Genomic DNA, 12,343 nt, shown 5'->3' on the forward strand with positions numbered 1-12,343 from the left:
CCTCCTTAGTACAGACTAAGGGGATTTCGCCACCCACCCCCGCAACCCCCTCCCTCCAGCTCCAGCTCTGTGGTTCTCAGTGGCTTGTTTCCTGCCTTGCCTTTTCCGAAGGCAACAGTTCTGGAAAGGATTATCTCTTAGCGGCACCGTTATGTTGGTTAGTCAGTGGGCTGAGTGCTAATACCTCTTGACATGGAACATATGTGGAAGCCAAACGTGCTCCGAGAAGAAGGAGTGGCAGAGTGCCTCGCAGGGCTAACACTTGGAAATAAATTTAGAAGGTGATGTACGTGCACTCCGCCTCCTGATGTGCCACTCTCCTTAATCTCCTCTGAAGGGAGCATGACTCTTTGTTTTGTCTTATTGTAGAATCATCACTAGGGTCATGGGAGTGGCTACAGAGAACATACTGCTGCCTCCTACCATGAACATTAGGCGATTCCCAAGGTCCTTAGTGGGTATCAGGGTTGCATAATAGATGGGAGCAAAGTCTTTGGGCTAAGATAGGAGCTTTGGGCTAAGATGGATCCACTTCTCAACCTACCACTTTGTAGCTGTGCAAGTTCCATCACTGGTACTTAAGGTTTCTATGTCCCAGTGGTGTCATCTGTCATATGGAGATGGCACTTATCCCATAGGGCTGTGGGGAGATTAATGAGTCAGTGTTTGTAGGGGCTTGGTGGATACCTGGCCATACACACTTGTTACCAGGTGTGTCTCACATCCCTGATATTCATCTCGCCTGACCATCCCAGCCCCTCTCTTCTTTTGCTTGTAAGATCTTGAGGCTCTTTGGGAAGTGGGTCTGGGAGCAGGTGGCCCCAAAAGATGGTTAGATATGCTTTTGGGGAAATATTTATGAACACAATATGCCCCCAGCCCCTGGATCTAGCAGACCAAGCTGGGCTCTAGCTGGGATGTCAGAGTTTTGAGTTTGAATCCCGGGAAGCCTCTTGAATGAGGCAAGCTGGAGCATCTCATCTTGCATGAGGGATGCTGTTTTCTCTGCTTCATCTCTGTCCCCTGATCTTCCCAGGGTAGAGTGAGAATTCAGGGGAGCCATGCATACCAGCTCCCAAATCACCATTTGGTCAATGATCACTGAAGGTGGAAACCCTGCTTTGTACATGTATGAGCCCCTCAATGAAGAACCTGCCACTTTGTGCCAATGGCAGTTTGGGTGAACATCCCAAAGAGTGTCCCATCTCTGACAACTTGGTTGCCAGGTCCTTCCTAAGAGTTGGCAGGATTCCTGATACCTCTGCACCACCAAGAAGCAGGTAGTCTTCCAGATCCAACCAGACCTCCATCCACCTGGTGTATTCCATGCCCAGGTGCATTTCAAAGCTAGCAAAAATAGCCACTACCAGAGATGAGAAACACCCTCCACTGGGCATGGAAAAGAGCATGGAAAGCGTTGAAGTCTGAAGTCAGGCTGGTACTTCACTTCCTGCTGTATGATCTTGGTCAAATCCATCACCACTCTGACCCTCAGTCTCCTCACTGGCAAAATGAGGACAATCTTAGTGCTGCTCTGAGGGTAAAATAAAATATTCCATGAAAAGTGCTTTAGAAAATGCTCAGCACGGGGCTGCACAGAGCTGTGGTCTCGAGAGATGACGCTGCATTATTAGTGTTATTTTACACAGCAGCTACACTGCTGCTTGTCAAAGGGGAATGACATGGGACAGGACAGATGGAGCAGCCTTGAGGGAGAAAGAGGGAGAATCAATCCCTCCAGTGAAATACGGAGAATGCCTATCTTCAGGAAATCTTAGGGAAATGTTGAACCCCATCCCAAATAGCCATTTACTCTCTGTTTGCTCCATCACAGCATGTTTTTTTTTTTTTTTAATTCCCCTCCAACCCTTGTCCATCTACCAGGTAGCTCAGAGATCCTTTCGTGGAAGACAGATGGAGTTGAGTAGCTGCCAACCTTCCTCCCAAAGGAGAGAGGACAGAAGGACAGGCTGTTAGATCTTGCTGGTGCTAGGGATCAGTGAGACTGTCCACGGCATCTAAATCTGGATAAGCAGCTTAATTTTATCTCTCCCTGCACCTACGTGTCTTGCCTTAGGGAGCCAAGCATCCTGGGAGAGGATGAGTGACCAGGAGACTGTGCCCTTCTGCATTTCCCTTTGCTCCCTGCCTCACGCACTCTGTGCCTCAAGCTGTCTTTGCCTAGTAATTCCGCCAGCCTGGCTTGTTTTGATGCCTTCCATCTTTGCGATAACATCCCTTGCTAAGACATCTAGAAGCAGTAGGGAACAAGAAAGTATTTGGATCAGAAAAAGAAGCCTCTGTAGTTCCCGTGAGTGAGGAGGGTTGCCAGAGTGGCATGAAGTTCAGATACCTTTTCAAGGCAGGTCAGAGTCACCACTGCTCTCTCCCTGTGGGCTTCCTCTTGGTCCAATGTCCAGCATTCTTCAGAACTGCAACTGAGCTCATTAATCTGCACTAGGGTCTCAAAGATGAGATCCAGGCCAGATAGGCAAATAAACTGGTGAAAGACATCAATTGCAATAGGAAATAGTGAGGACTGTGGCAAAGCAGGAGCATAGGTCCTATCTAAAGGGGACAGCCGCTCCGTACCTGCCTCCAGTGAATGCACTGTTGCTAGAGTGTCTAAAAAATTTTTTCAAGAGGAAATAGAAATCTGGTGTCTGTGTGTGTATGTGTGGGGGTATGTGTAAGAAAGAAAGCGAGAGAGAGAGAGTTCTCAATTTTAAAACATCGGGAGGGTAAATAAACAAACTTGCATGTGGGATGTCACAATATGTTGCAAAGAAGATTCTATCCTCAGACCATCAGACCTCTGACTTGGTCTCCCTCTTGAATTGTTCAGTATTTCCTAGCAAATTGATGCCCTCAGAAGGCCCTGAATATCCAGATTTGGAACAAATCATTTACTTTGTACTTTATTTTTCTTTGTAAACAAGCAACCCAAACATGCCTTTGTGACAGATCCATTCCTGCCCCGTGGGTGCTTGCCCCTGCTGGGTCCCTCCAGCTTTTCTGCATGGTGTCCTCCTTGGAGAGTGACCTTGACTAAAATGTAATATACAAAGCACCGGAAATTCTTGGGGGGAATGCCTCGGAGGACATAGACAGATGGGCAGGGTGTATAAGGCATTCATAAAGAAGAAGACCTCCAGAGACCTCAATTCTTGTTAGTACTTCCAGGATGCTTCCTAGAAACCTGTGTGGCCTTGACCAAGCCACCACACTCTCAGCCTCCATTTTCTCACCTAAACTTCGGAGGCTGGCTCTGCCCATTTGCTCAGGTTACCGTGAGAACGACGGGATGCTAGGAAAGCACTCTGGAAAACAAGAAAAATATTCTAGCAATGGGAGCTTTTCTCTAGGAGGACATCTGTGTGAGCCCTTGGGACCCTGCCCATTATTAGCCAGATTAAAAAGGCCGTTCGTCTACTTGTCACTGCCACAGCTGCCTGCCCACACACAGGCTGCGGGGGGCCCACTGGGAGGACAGGCCTGCGGCGAGGGAGAAATGACACAGATGATTGCGCTCCCATGGGCAGCCTCACCGTTACCAACTCAAGTCCCCTTGGATCCTGGCATCAGAGCCTCCAGAGACAAGCCAGCTCATTATGAGTCTCCTGGGCCATTCCCCTTGGAGAAGCTCTGAGCCAGCCTTGAAAGTAGAATTTTTTTTAATTTACCATTTTTTACTGGTTAGTTTAGTTCTCCCCTCCCTCACTTTTATTAAAGAGGCAATGAGAAATAATTTTACACTAGTTAAGAGGGCACAACTAGTCAGTCTAGGATCATAAAGGAAATTCTTATTACCTAGATTTGCTTGACTTGCCAGCCCCATTCTGGAGAACTCTCCTATAACCCTCATGGCATCACCTGTGCTGAACCAGTTTCACTGGAAAGGCAACTTCCTTTGGTGCTTTTTTGTTTTTTTTGTTTTGTTTTGTGTTGTTTTTTTGGTTTTTGTTTTTTGTTTTTTTGGTGGAGGGAGGGGTCTGAAGATCTAAAACCAGGGCAGATGGGTGCCACCTTATAGGAGTGTGGTCCCCTGGCGTTGCATATGGGGTTGGGTGTATTTCTTAATGAATGCTTGTGCTGAGCCCTAAGAAGAAAGGGAATAAAGGAGATGTCATTTGTGCCATCAGAGCTTACAGTCCTCCTAGGTGGGAAGCTAATGATAAACAGCAACAAACAGCCTGCAATCCCCAATTGAGAGAAGTGCTATGAAGACAATGAACTTGGACTATGAGAGACAGTAGCAAGGGGCCTGCGGGTCTTGCTGTAGATGAGGGGATCAGGGCCAGTCTCTCTGAGGAGGGGACATTTGAGCTGAGATGAAGAGGAGGGAAGCTAACCTTCCCTTATGAAAGGGAGTAAAGAATGTGTTCAAAGGACCTGAACCAAAACACTTATGGGGGTGTTTGAGGAATGGACGTGCCATGCGTGGGGATATGTGGGGACACGGGCAGAGGGCAGGTCACATGAGGCTCCATCCATGTACATGCATGTGTGTGTGTGCGCGCGCGTGTCAGAGAATGTATGTGTGTGTGCACATGTGCTTACCCATGGGTGTATTTTTCTGGGAGGATCACATAATCTATAACCTTCATTAGATTTCCAGTGTGACCAATGGTTTGAAAGAACTCTGAGTTTTCTGAGTCAAAATTGCCCTTAGTCAATCAACTAAAGCTTTAGAACAATTGCGCCCAATGACTTTTTTTCCAATTCCTGGAGGTTCTGCATCCTAAAGCAGATTTTAAAGCCTGGCAGTGTTTTACTCAATATTTCCTAGCAAAGTGATGCCCTCAGAGGGCCCTGAATATCAAGATTTAGAACAAATCATTTACTGTGTACTTTATTTTTCTTTGTAAACAGTGCCATTTTCAGTCTTCCACTGAGGGCACAGGCACAAGGGAAGGCTCCAGGTGATTTCAGCATGTGGCACAGCATCCAAGCTAACTAGTGTACGAGTGTCCAGATATGTTTGGAGTTTCAGGGGCCACAGGAAGGCAGTAGACACACACACACACACACACACACACACACACACACACACACTGAGCAGCAGGAGCCGTGGCTATAAGGAGAGTGCGTGGAGCCCTGCAGCCTGTCCCGGGCAGGGCAGCCCTGGCTCCATGGGGAATTAGCAGGATTAGCGAATCACTGGCCTCTCTCCTGCTTACAGCCTCCTCAATGCCAACAAGATCAACTGCCTGCGAGTGAACACGTTTCAGGACCTGCAGAACCTCAACCTACTCTCCCTGTATGACAACAAGCTACAGACCATCAGCAAGGGACTCTTTGCCCCTCTGCAGGCCATCCAGACCCTGTGAGTATGCCCCCTCGAGTGCCAGCACATGCCCAGACAGCAAGTGACCCCAAACACGCAGACACAGAGAATACCCCAAATGAAGGCAAAGTGAGTGTGTCCAGGATGATATCTAGCGCCTGCGGTGAGGATGCGCTAATAACAGCGGTTCTAGTGCGCCTCTGCTGAGCACTCCCATGGTGCTCCACACCTCACTGAGTATTTTCCCTGTATTCAGACCTTTAGGCCTCACAGTAACCCTATGTGATAGATGCTGTTATGATCCCTCAATTCTATGTAAGGAAACCAGGGCACAGAAAGATTAAGCAACTTACTCAAGGTTGCACAGCTAGTAAGAAGCAGGGTTTGAAGAGGTAGAGTCGCTGCTCACCTGCACTCTTAACCACTGTGGCCAGGGTATTCTGAGGAGGCTCCATCTCTGCTGATAATCCAGTGCTGCCCACCCTCCACCCAACATAACCAAACCTCTGGTACAGGCACACAGAATTCTTCACTTCCATCTTCAGGGAGCACTTCCTCAGTCCCAAGCGCTGCAGATGTTCATAAATAACTCCATTAGATAAAAGATACCTGAGGACAGATCTCAGCCCCACCCAGCCCAGAGCTGACCATGAACCTGGGGCTTCTGGACACCTTCTAAGTTACCTGGCACTTGCTGCCCCTGTAGCCAGAGACAGGTGCCATAAAGAGTCAAGAACAGCTGCTATATATTGAGCAGTGACCATATGCTGAGCACTGTGTTGCCGCTGTGAAGAGTTTCCTTAGGAGCCAGAAGCCAGACCCACGGTGCTGCCCTGGCGATAACGAGGCTGACAGCAATACCCACTATGAGATGTGGCACATCCACCGTGTGCCAGTCACCATGCCGGCTCTATGTGCCTGGCATCACTGAGCTTGGAGAAATAAAGTCCTATCCGGCGTAAGCACAAACCCTGAGCCTGCCATTTACTTAAGCCCATCAGAACTGGTGTGGGTCAGTGGTGGGTCCTGGCCCAAGTCAGGAGAGCAGGGAGCTGGGTCCCCCTCCCCAACCCTGGCCTGCTCCCGGCTGCGCCTGTGACCCTCTCTGACACAGGGCGCAGCCCCACCCGCCTTCACATCCTGCCTGACGAGAGGGGCCCAGCACCAGGCAAGGTGGTGGTGGAGAGTGGCACCATGGGGGCACTCCTGATCAAGTCTCATCCCTCTCGCAGCCACTTAGCCCAAAACCCATTTGTGTGTGACTGCCACTTGAAGTGGCTGGCCGACTACCTGCAGGACAACCCCATCGAGACGAGCGGGGCCCGCTGCAGCAGCCCACGCCGGCTGGCCAACAAGCGCATCGGCCAGATCAAGAGCAAGAAGTTCCGCTGCTCAGGTAATCAGGTTATGGGGCTGGGCCCCACCTTCCGACTCAGAGTACAGCAGCCCCAGAGAGGCCAGTAATCCAATCTGGAGGACAGCAAGCACTGTAATGGCTCCTAGGGAGCATCTTTGCAAATTAAATTGGGGAAATTCAGTTAGTCCTGCAGAAAACCAATTACCTTATGGATTTAAAATAAAACACACACACACAATAAAAGCATGGGGGGGGGGAGCATTGCACAATTTCAGGGGAGACAGAACCCAGGTGGCAGCCTATCTCCAGGACTAGGTGGAAGCTAGGGGAGGGGCAGCCTTTACCCATGTGCCTTTTAGAGGCTACAGTTTATTTTCTTTTTGTTCCCAAAGTATGCTCCCCAAGTGGCAGATAGGGAAATAAATTTGTCCTCAGGTCAGCTACAGGCAGCATGTCATCTTGGGGGCCTCTCATCCCCTCTAAGCCTTCCTTTGGTACAGCCCTTAGACTAGAGTTTGTTACAGATTTCACCGACATTCTCACTAGCTGACTTCTCCACTCCAGCCTGGTGCATTCTGCTTGTGGAGAGAACAGCAATGAACTGTGCTCAGTAGGAAAGCAAAGCCTTGCCCTCCAGTTTCCAGGCTCTCTCTGGTAACCTTCCTCCCTCCCACACCCAGGAAAGATACCAGGGGCGAATAGCAGAGGAGTTCTCAGTTCATCTTGGAAGGAGAAGTAGCTGTCCTTGACCCAATAGCTGGGTGAACAGGCAGTTAAAAATGGTGATCATTTGTGTCATTGGCTCTTGGAAAAAATCACCACGCGGCATTGTGCTCCCAGTGGTGAGAGATTGATAGCATGATGTGCTGAGATGGGTTGGCACCAACCCTCACAATCTGTGTGTCAGCGAGAACCCTTCTTCTCCCCTGCCCAAGAGCGTCTTATGTAATCGAGTCCCCCCGGGGAGAATGACGGCATGGGCATGGGTCGCCAGGAGACCAGCAGACAGACTCCTGCTTCTTTCATGTTGTTCTTGGCCTCTACGTCAGATCCTTCAGTCCATGTCTCCAGAGTGATAAACTTTAGCTATTTTCTTTTTCAGTAGAAGCTAATTCCTCGAGAGGGCTTAGAGGTACTACAGGGACTTTGTGGCAAAATAAGGCATTGGTCCCAATTTACCTTCTCCAGAACAACAGTGTTGATTACAAGTGCAGTTTCTGACCTGTGATGGACTCTGTGCTGAGTGCCTCTAGTTAGATTTGGTGCTTCTGCGGGTCCTCTGAGATCAGTAGGAGGGGTCCCCGTTCTGCAGCTGAGGGAGCCAGGGGCTCAGGGGTAAAAGGACACCCCATGGTCACAGCAAGCAGATGGTGAAGGGGTCTTGTCCATACCTTGACACCATGCAGCATGCAGGAGAGAAGGAACACTTGAGAAGGTGATCCAACTGTTTGGATGACTCTCTTTTGCAGCCTTATGGCCCACCCCACTCCCTGAAAGTCTTTCCTTAGGTTCCTTCTTGGGGCCAGCAGCATCTCTGGGAGGAAAACCCTCTCCCAGCCCAGAGGCATCACCGCCGTCTGGAGGTGTCACCTCCAGAAGCACAACCATCCTTCCTCAGGGCCTTTCTCATAACACACACCTCTTTTTTCCTTTACCCCCCTCTGTTCCTACCCAGGGCTGAGTTAATTAGCTCTGACAAGCAGTTGTGTCCCCGAAGAGGCAGAGGAGGATGGGGTGCCATCCACTGACCCCAACCCCTTGGTCTTCTGTCATGATATCAAGGCTCTAGGTTGATGCCAAGACCCTGGGAGGCAGAGCGGGAGTGGAATCAGCCCAGGATCCAAGGACCAGCATCTTCCAGGGACCAGATCTTAACAAGTACCTAGGAATGACTGTAGGTGGGGACTAGGGGTGGCAGGGTGGGGGTGCAGAGAGAACTAAGTAGAGAAAAAATAGCCAGCTGACCTAGGAAACAGTAATACACAGTTATCTTGCTCCACCACTACCTGCCTGCCTTTGCATGGGAGGGGTCCTGGCTACTTTTCCTATGGAGGGCAGGAATGGTTAGAAATTTTAAAAAGAAACAGAAGTGCAGGGTTCTTGGACTGACCCTGTCTGAAAGATTTTTTTTTAAATCAATACTAAGCAAGATTATTCCTATGAAGGTAGAGAACGTCAGAGCTGATGCCTGACATAGAGCATTCTATGTGCTATTATTTCGTGTAGCTGCAGAGAAGAGAGGCAGAGAGAGCTACTGGTGAGCATCAAAGGCCTTGGCTTTGACAGACTCTGGGACCCAGATCAGCCTTGGCTTTAGGGGATACAGAAGCCATAGGTCTGAAGCTCTGTGTTTCCAGGAAGCTCCAGAAGAAGGAGGGGCAGGTGACACATAGTGAAGTTGACAGATGATAACTCTGCATTTTACTTTCCCCTAAAAGCACCCCCATTGCAAAGACAGCTGATGTAATTAGAAGCCAATTTGAGGGCTGCTCCTGCAACGCATAAGGCCCCTCCTTAGGCAGGGCGTCTGGCTCCCAGCTGCCCTGTGTCTGCCTCTATCAGCTGCATCCGCCGCCCTGGGCAGCAATATCGGGTTAGAGGTGAATGCTGCCAGCTGACCATCAGATTAAGGCCCCCTGAAGAGGCACCGTCTGGCTGCCTGGGACCCCAAGCCTATCCCCAGGGGAGCACTTGGCGGTTGGAAGATGCTCCCTTTGTGTGTAGAGATCTGTCGGCAAGAAGAAATTCACAGTGAGAAGTACAGAAGGTGGTGACACAATATGTCCAAAGATGGCGAACAGCAAGACACTGCTTAGGGCATCAGAGACTTAGAAACCTCAGGGATCACCCAGTCCCTGCTAGAGAGGAATAAATCAAGGCCCCAGCAGAAAAGTATTGTCTGAGGTTAGAGAGTAGTATTTTTGGGATAAGATCTGAAGCTCAGGACTTCCAGTGTACTGTGAAGATTTTCTCCCTTGTCCCTCCATTTCTTTGTGTTGAGGGACATCAAAGAAAAGGTTTCAAGGCTTGGGGGCAGGGGCATGAAAGGGATGATGGATTTTCCCTGCTCTGATCAAACTGGAATGTGAAATCCTCAAACCAGAGTGTTACAGAGCCCTGCAAGTCCAGAGGTCGAAGCAGGGTTGAGACTAGATGACAGTGACCACCTCTGGCTGGCCGAATGGGAGGGCTTTAAAAGAGGTCAGAGCTGGGGCTGTGACGTGAGCTCAACTGACTGGCCAACCAGCGTAGACAGCCTCTAGATTGGCGAGATGCTGCAACCACCTCGTCCCAGAGACACACAATAGAGGAACAGTGACTCTGGCCCTCCTATCCCAGGGTGAGAGCAGGGAGGTTCCCTGAGCGCCTGGCCCTGACTCTGGCCTCTTCAAGATGTACACATCTCCCAGTGCCTTGGGAGGAAGTTCATAAAAACTGCCCCTGATCTATTGCAGATAGGGATCTGGGCTGCCTCACCTGGGGCCAGGGGCCCCAGAAAGCATTGATTGTTGGTCCCTCTGCCCACGGCCATGATTGACACCCATGGAGGAAATCTGAACATCTGGAGGGCCCCTAGAATCTGGCGTCTTCCCCCTTTCCTTCCTCCTTTTAGTCTGAAGGAGGTCACTCATCATGACGGGAACTGATCACCTCCTCTGCCGAAGTCAGTGTTCACAGACAGTGGTGACTGTAGGTTTCCCAGCCCCAAATCCAGGGCCCCAGCGGCTTTCTCATCTTTCTCCCTGGCTGAGGTCGTGTATTTTCCTTTGATGCTATACCCTGCCCCTCATGATACTTCGAATCACCTTGGATGAATGTCTGTCAGCCAGAGGGTTTCTGGGCGCCTGGAGTGATACTGAGGAGGCCCCCCAGGTGTGGAATACCAAAGGGCTTCTCCTCAAGAAGAACACTGCAGCTTTGTTAGCCTACTGGAAGCTGTGGCCTGTCTCTTCATTAAGGGGCTGGGAGAAGAGACTGCCTCGGATCCACTCTGCTGTGGGGATGGACAGGTTGCAGAGCACGCAAAAGATGCTTCTGCTGAATCTGATGTCTTGGCAGATCAATGGTATGATTGAGGGGAGTGTAGAGGTTCAGTTCAGGCCTGTGATAAGACCAGAGACCTCTGCGGTTGTAATTCTCTTGGGAAGGATCTATTGCGCCCTGATACTTCCGAGTAGGGGTATCTCACAGTCTCCCACCCGTTCTTCTCCCTTTCCCCTGTGTGTCCCCTGGGACGGGGTCAAGGGCGGTGGGGCTCCTGTCTTCAGAAGTGTTCCTGTGGAACCCTGCTCCCGGTACTAATCACGCTCAGTGGGGGCCTGCTCCGGCTTCCGCTTCTCCACGCTGCTTCCTCTGAGCGCTCCTGTCCTCTCTCTGACGCTGCTTCCTGACCTTGACTCTGACCAGTCGCCGCGGGGCTTTCCTTTGTGCTTGATCTAACCATGTGGTGGAACGATGGAAACGGAACATGGTTCTGTCAAGCACCGCGGAAAGCACCGCGCTCTCCTGCAGCATGGCCCGCCACCACCGCCGCCACCGCTGGACACCTCTTCTCTGCTCTGGAGCACCGCAGCCCACCACCTGCCAGACCCACCTCTCCCGGTCTAGCCTCACAAAGGGTGGGGGGGGGGCAGGCGAAGTCTTGAAGGATTCACAGAGTACCTCCGCCTCCAGGTAGCAGATATGGGCTGACGTGGGTCTGCAGAAGCACCCTGGGGACAAGCTGAGGTCTATGTCCACATCTCCTACCCCAGGTGGAGTCGTCATCCCCTAGATCTACCCTGGGTGCCAGCCAAGGGGTGAAGTAGCTAGGTAAAAGCTCAGAAACCACTGTTTCTCTTCCATTCAGCGAGAACAGGTACACCTATGGCATATGCCCCATCATTTCACAGCAGAGTCCCAGTGCAAGGTCATCTGCCCAAGGGGTAACTAACCCAAAGGTCATACTACTTGTGACCCACTCCCTATCCTCCGTCTTTACTGAAAGCATTGGGGATGAATGGGAGCACAAGAATGGGTGAAAGTGGCATGAGTCTGAGACTTTGGATTTAACCTGAGGCGCCTTCTGAACCTGACTCCCCCCACTCCTCATAAGTACATTGGCCTAGGTACCCATGTGGCCTAAAGTCCAGCCTGTGCCCCTCACCTTCCAAGAACAGTTAACATGGTGGCCTAAGTACTGGGCTTCTCACATGGTGCTAGTTCAGTGCCACGTGAGGGCTGTGCAGAAATCAGTGGTCTCTGATAATAAAGAGAGGGATCTTGCACCTCCCATTCTGTTTGTTTCTTGGTAAATCCTAGGCCCCCATGCAACTAGAAGATTGTGGTTTGGGTTCATGCCATGGAGTCTGTGTGTCTCATCCCAGATGAGAGAGAGCAATGGTGGGAACCAAACCCTGGCTTAGGCCCAGGAGCCAACTCTGGCCTCCCATGGTGACACATGACTCTCACTGTCTCCTCCCCATCAGGTTACCCCTCAGAGCCAGGGCACAGCGGTTGCTGAATGTCCTATTTGCCTCACTGGATGCTTTCACCATATACTGAATGCTTATTATAGGTCAGGCACTGAACCATTTCCATCATTACCTTGTTTAATTTTTATAACAACCTTATAAGGCCCATTTCACAGATGAGGATATCGAGTCAGAGAGGTTAACTTGCCCAGGGTCAGTTCCTGCTCTCTCTCTATAGCTCTAATA

General features: G+C 50.5%; 1 protein-coding gene across 1 annotated transcript in view; it reads left to right on the forward strand.

The window, feature by feature from the left end:
• The window catches only part of SLIT3 (slit guidance ligand 3), a 591,462-nt gene that overhangs the window by 491,836 nt on the left and 87,283 nt on the right, over positions 1-12,343 (forward strand). The window contains exons 13-14 of the mRNA XM_077895576.1: positions 5,183-5,326; positions 6,520-6,683. Coding sequence (XP_077751702.1) covers positions 5,183-5,326; positions 6,520-6,683 — 308 coding nt within the window. The remainder of the gene's footprint in view (positions 1-5,182; positions 5,327-6,519; positions 6,684-12,343) is intronic.

Source organism: Canis aureus, chromosome 4, assembly GCF_053574225.1.
Source record: "Canis aureus isolate CA01 chromosome 4, VMU_Caureus_v.1.0, whole genome shotgun sequence".
Classification (NCBI taxonomy): domain Eukaryota; kingdom Metazoa; phylum Chordata; class Mammalia; order Carnivora; family Canidae; genus Canis; species Canis aureus.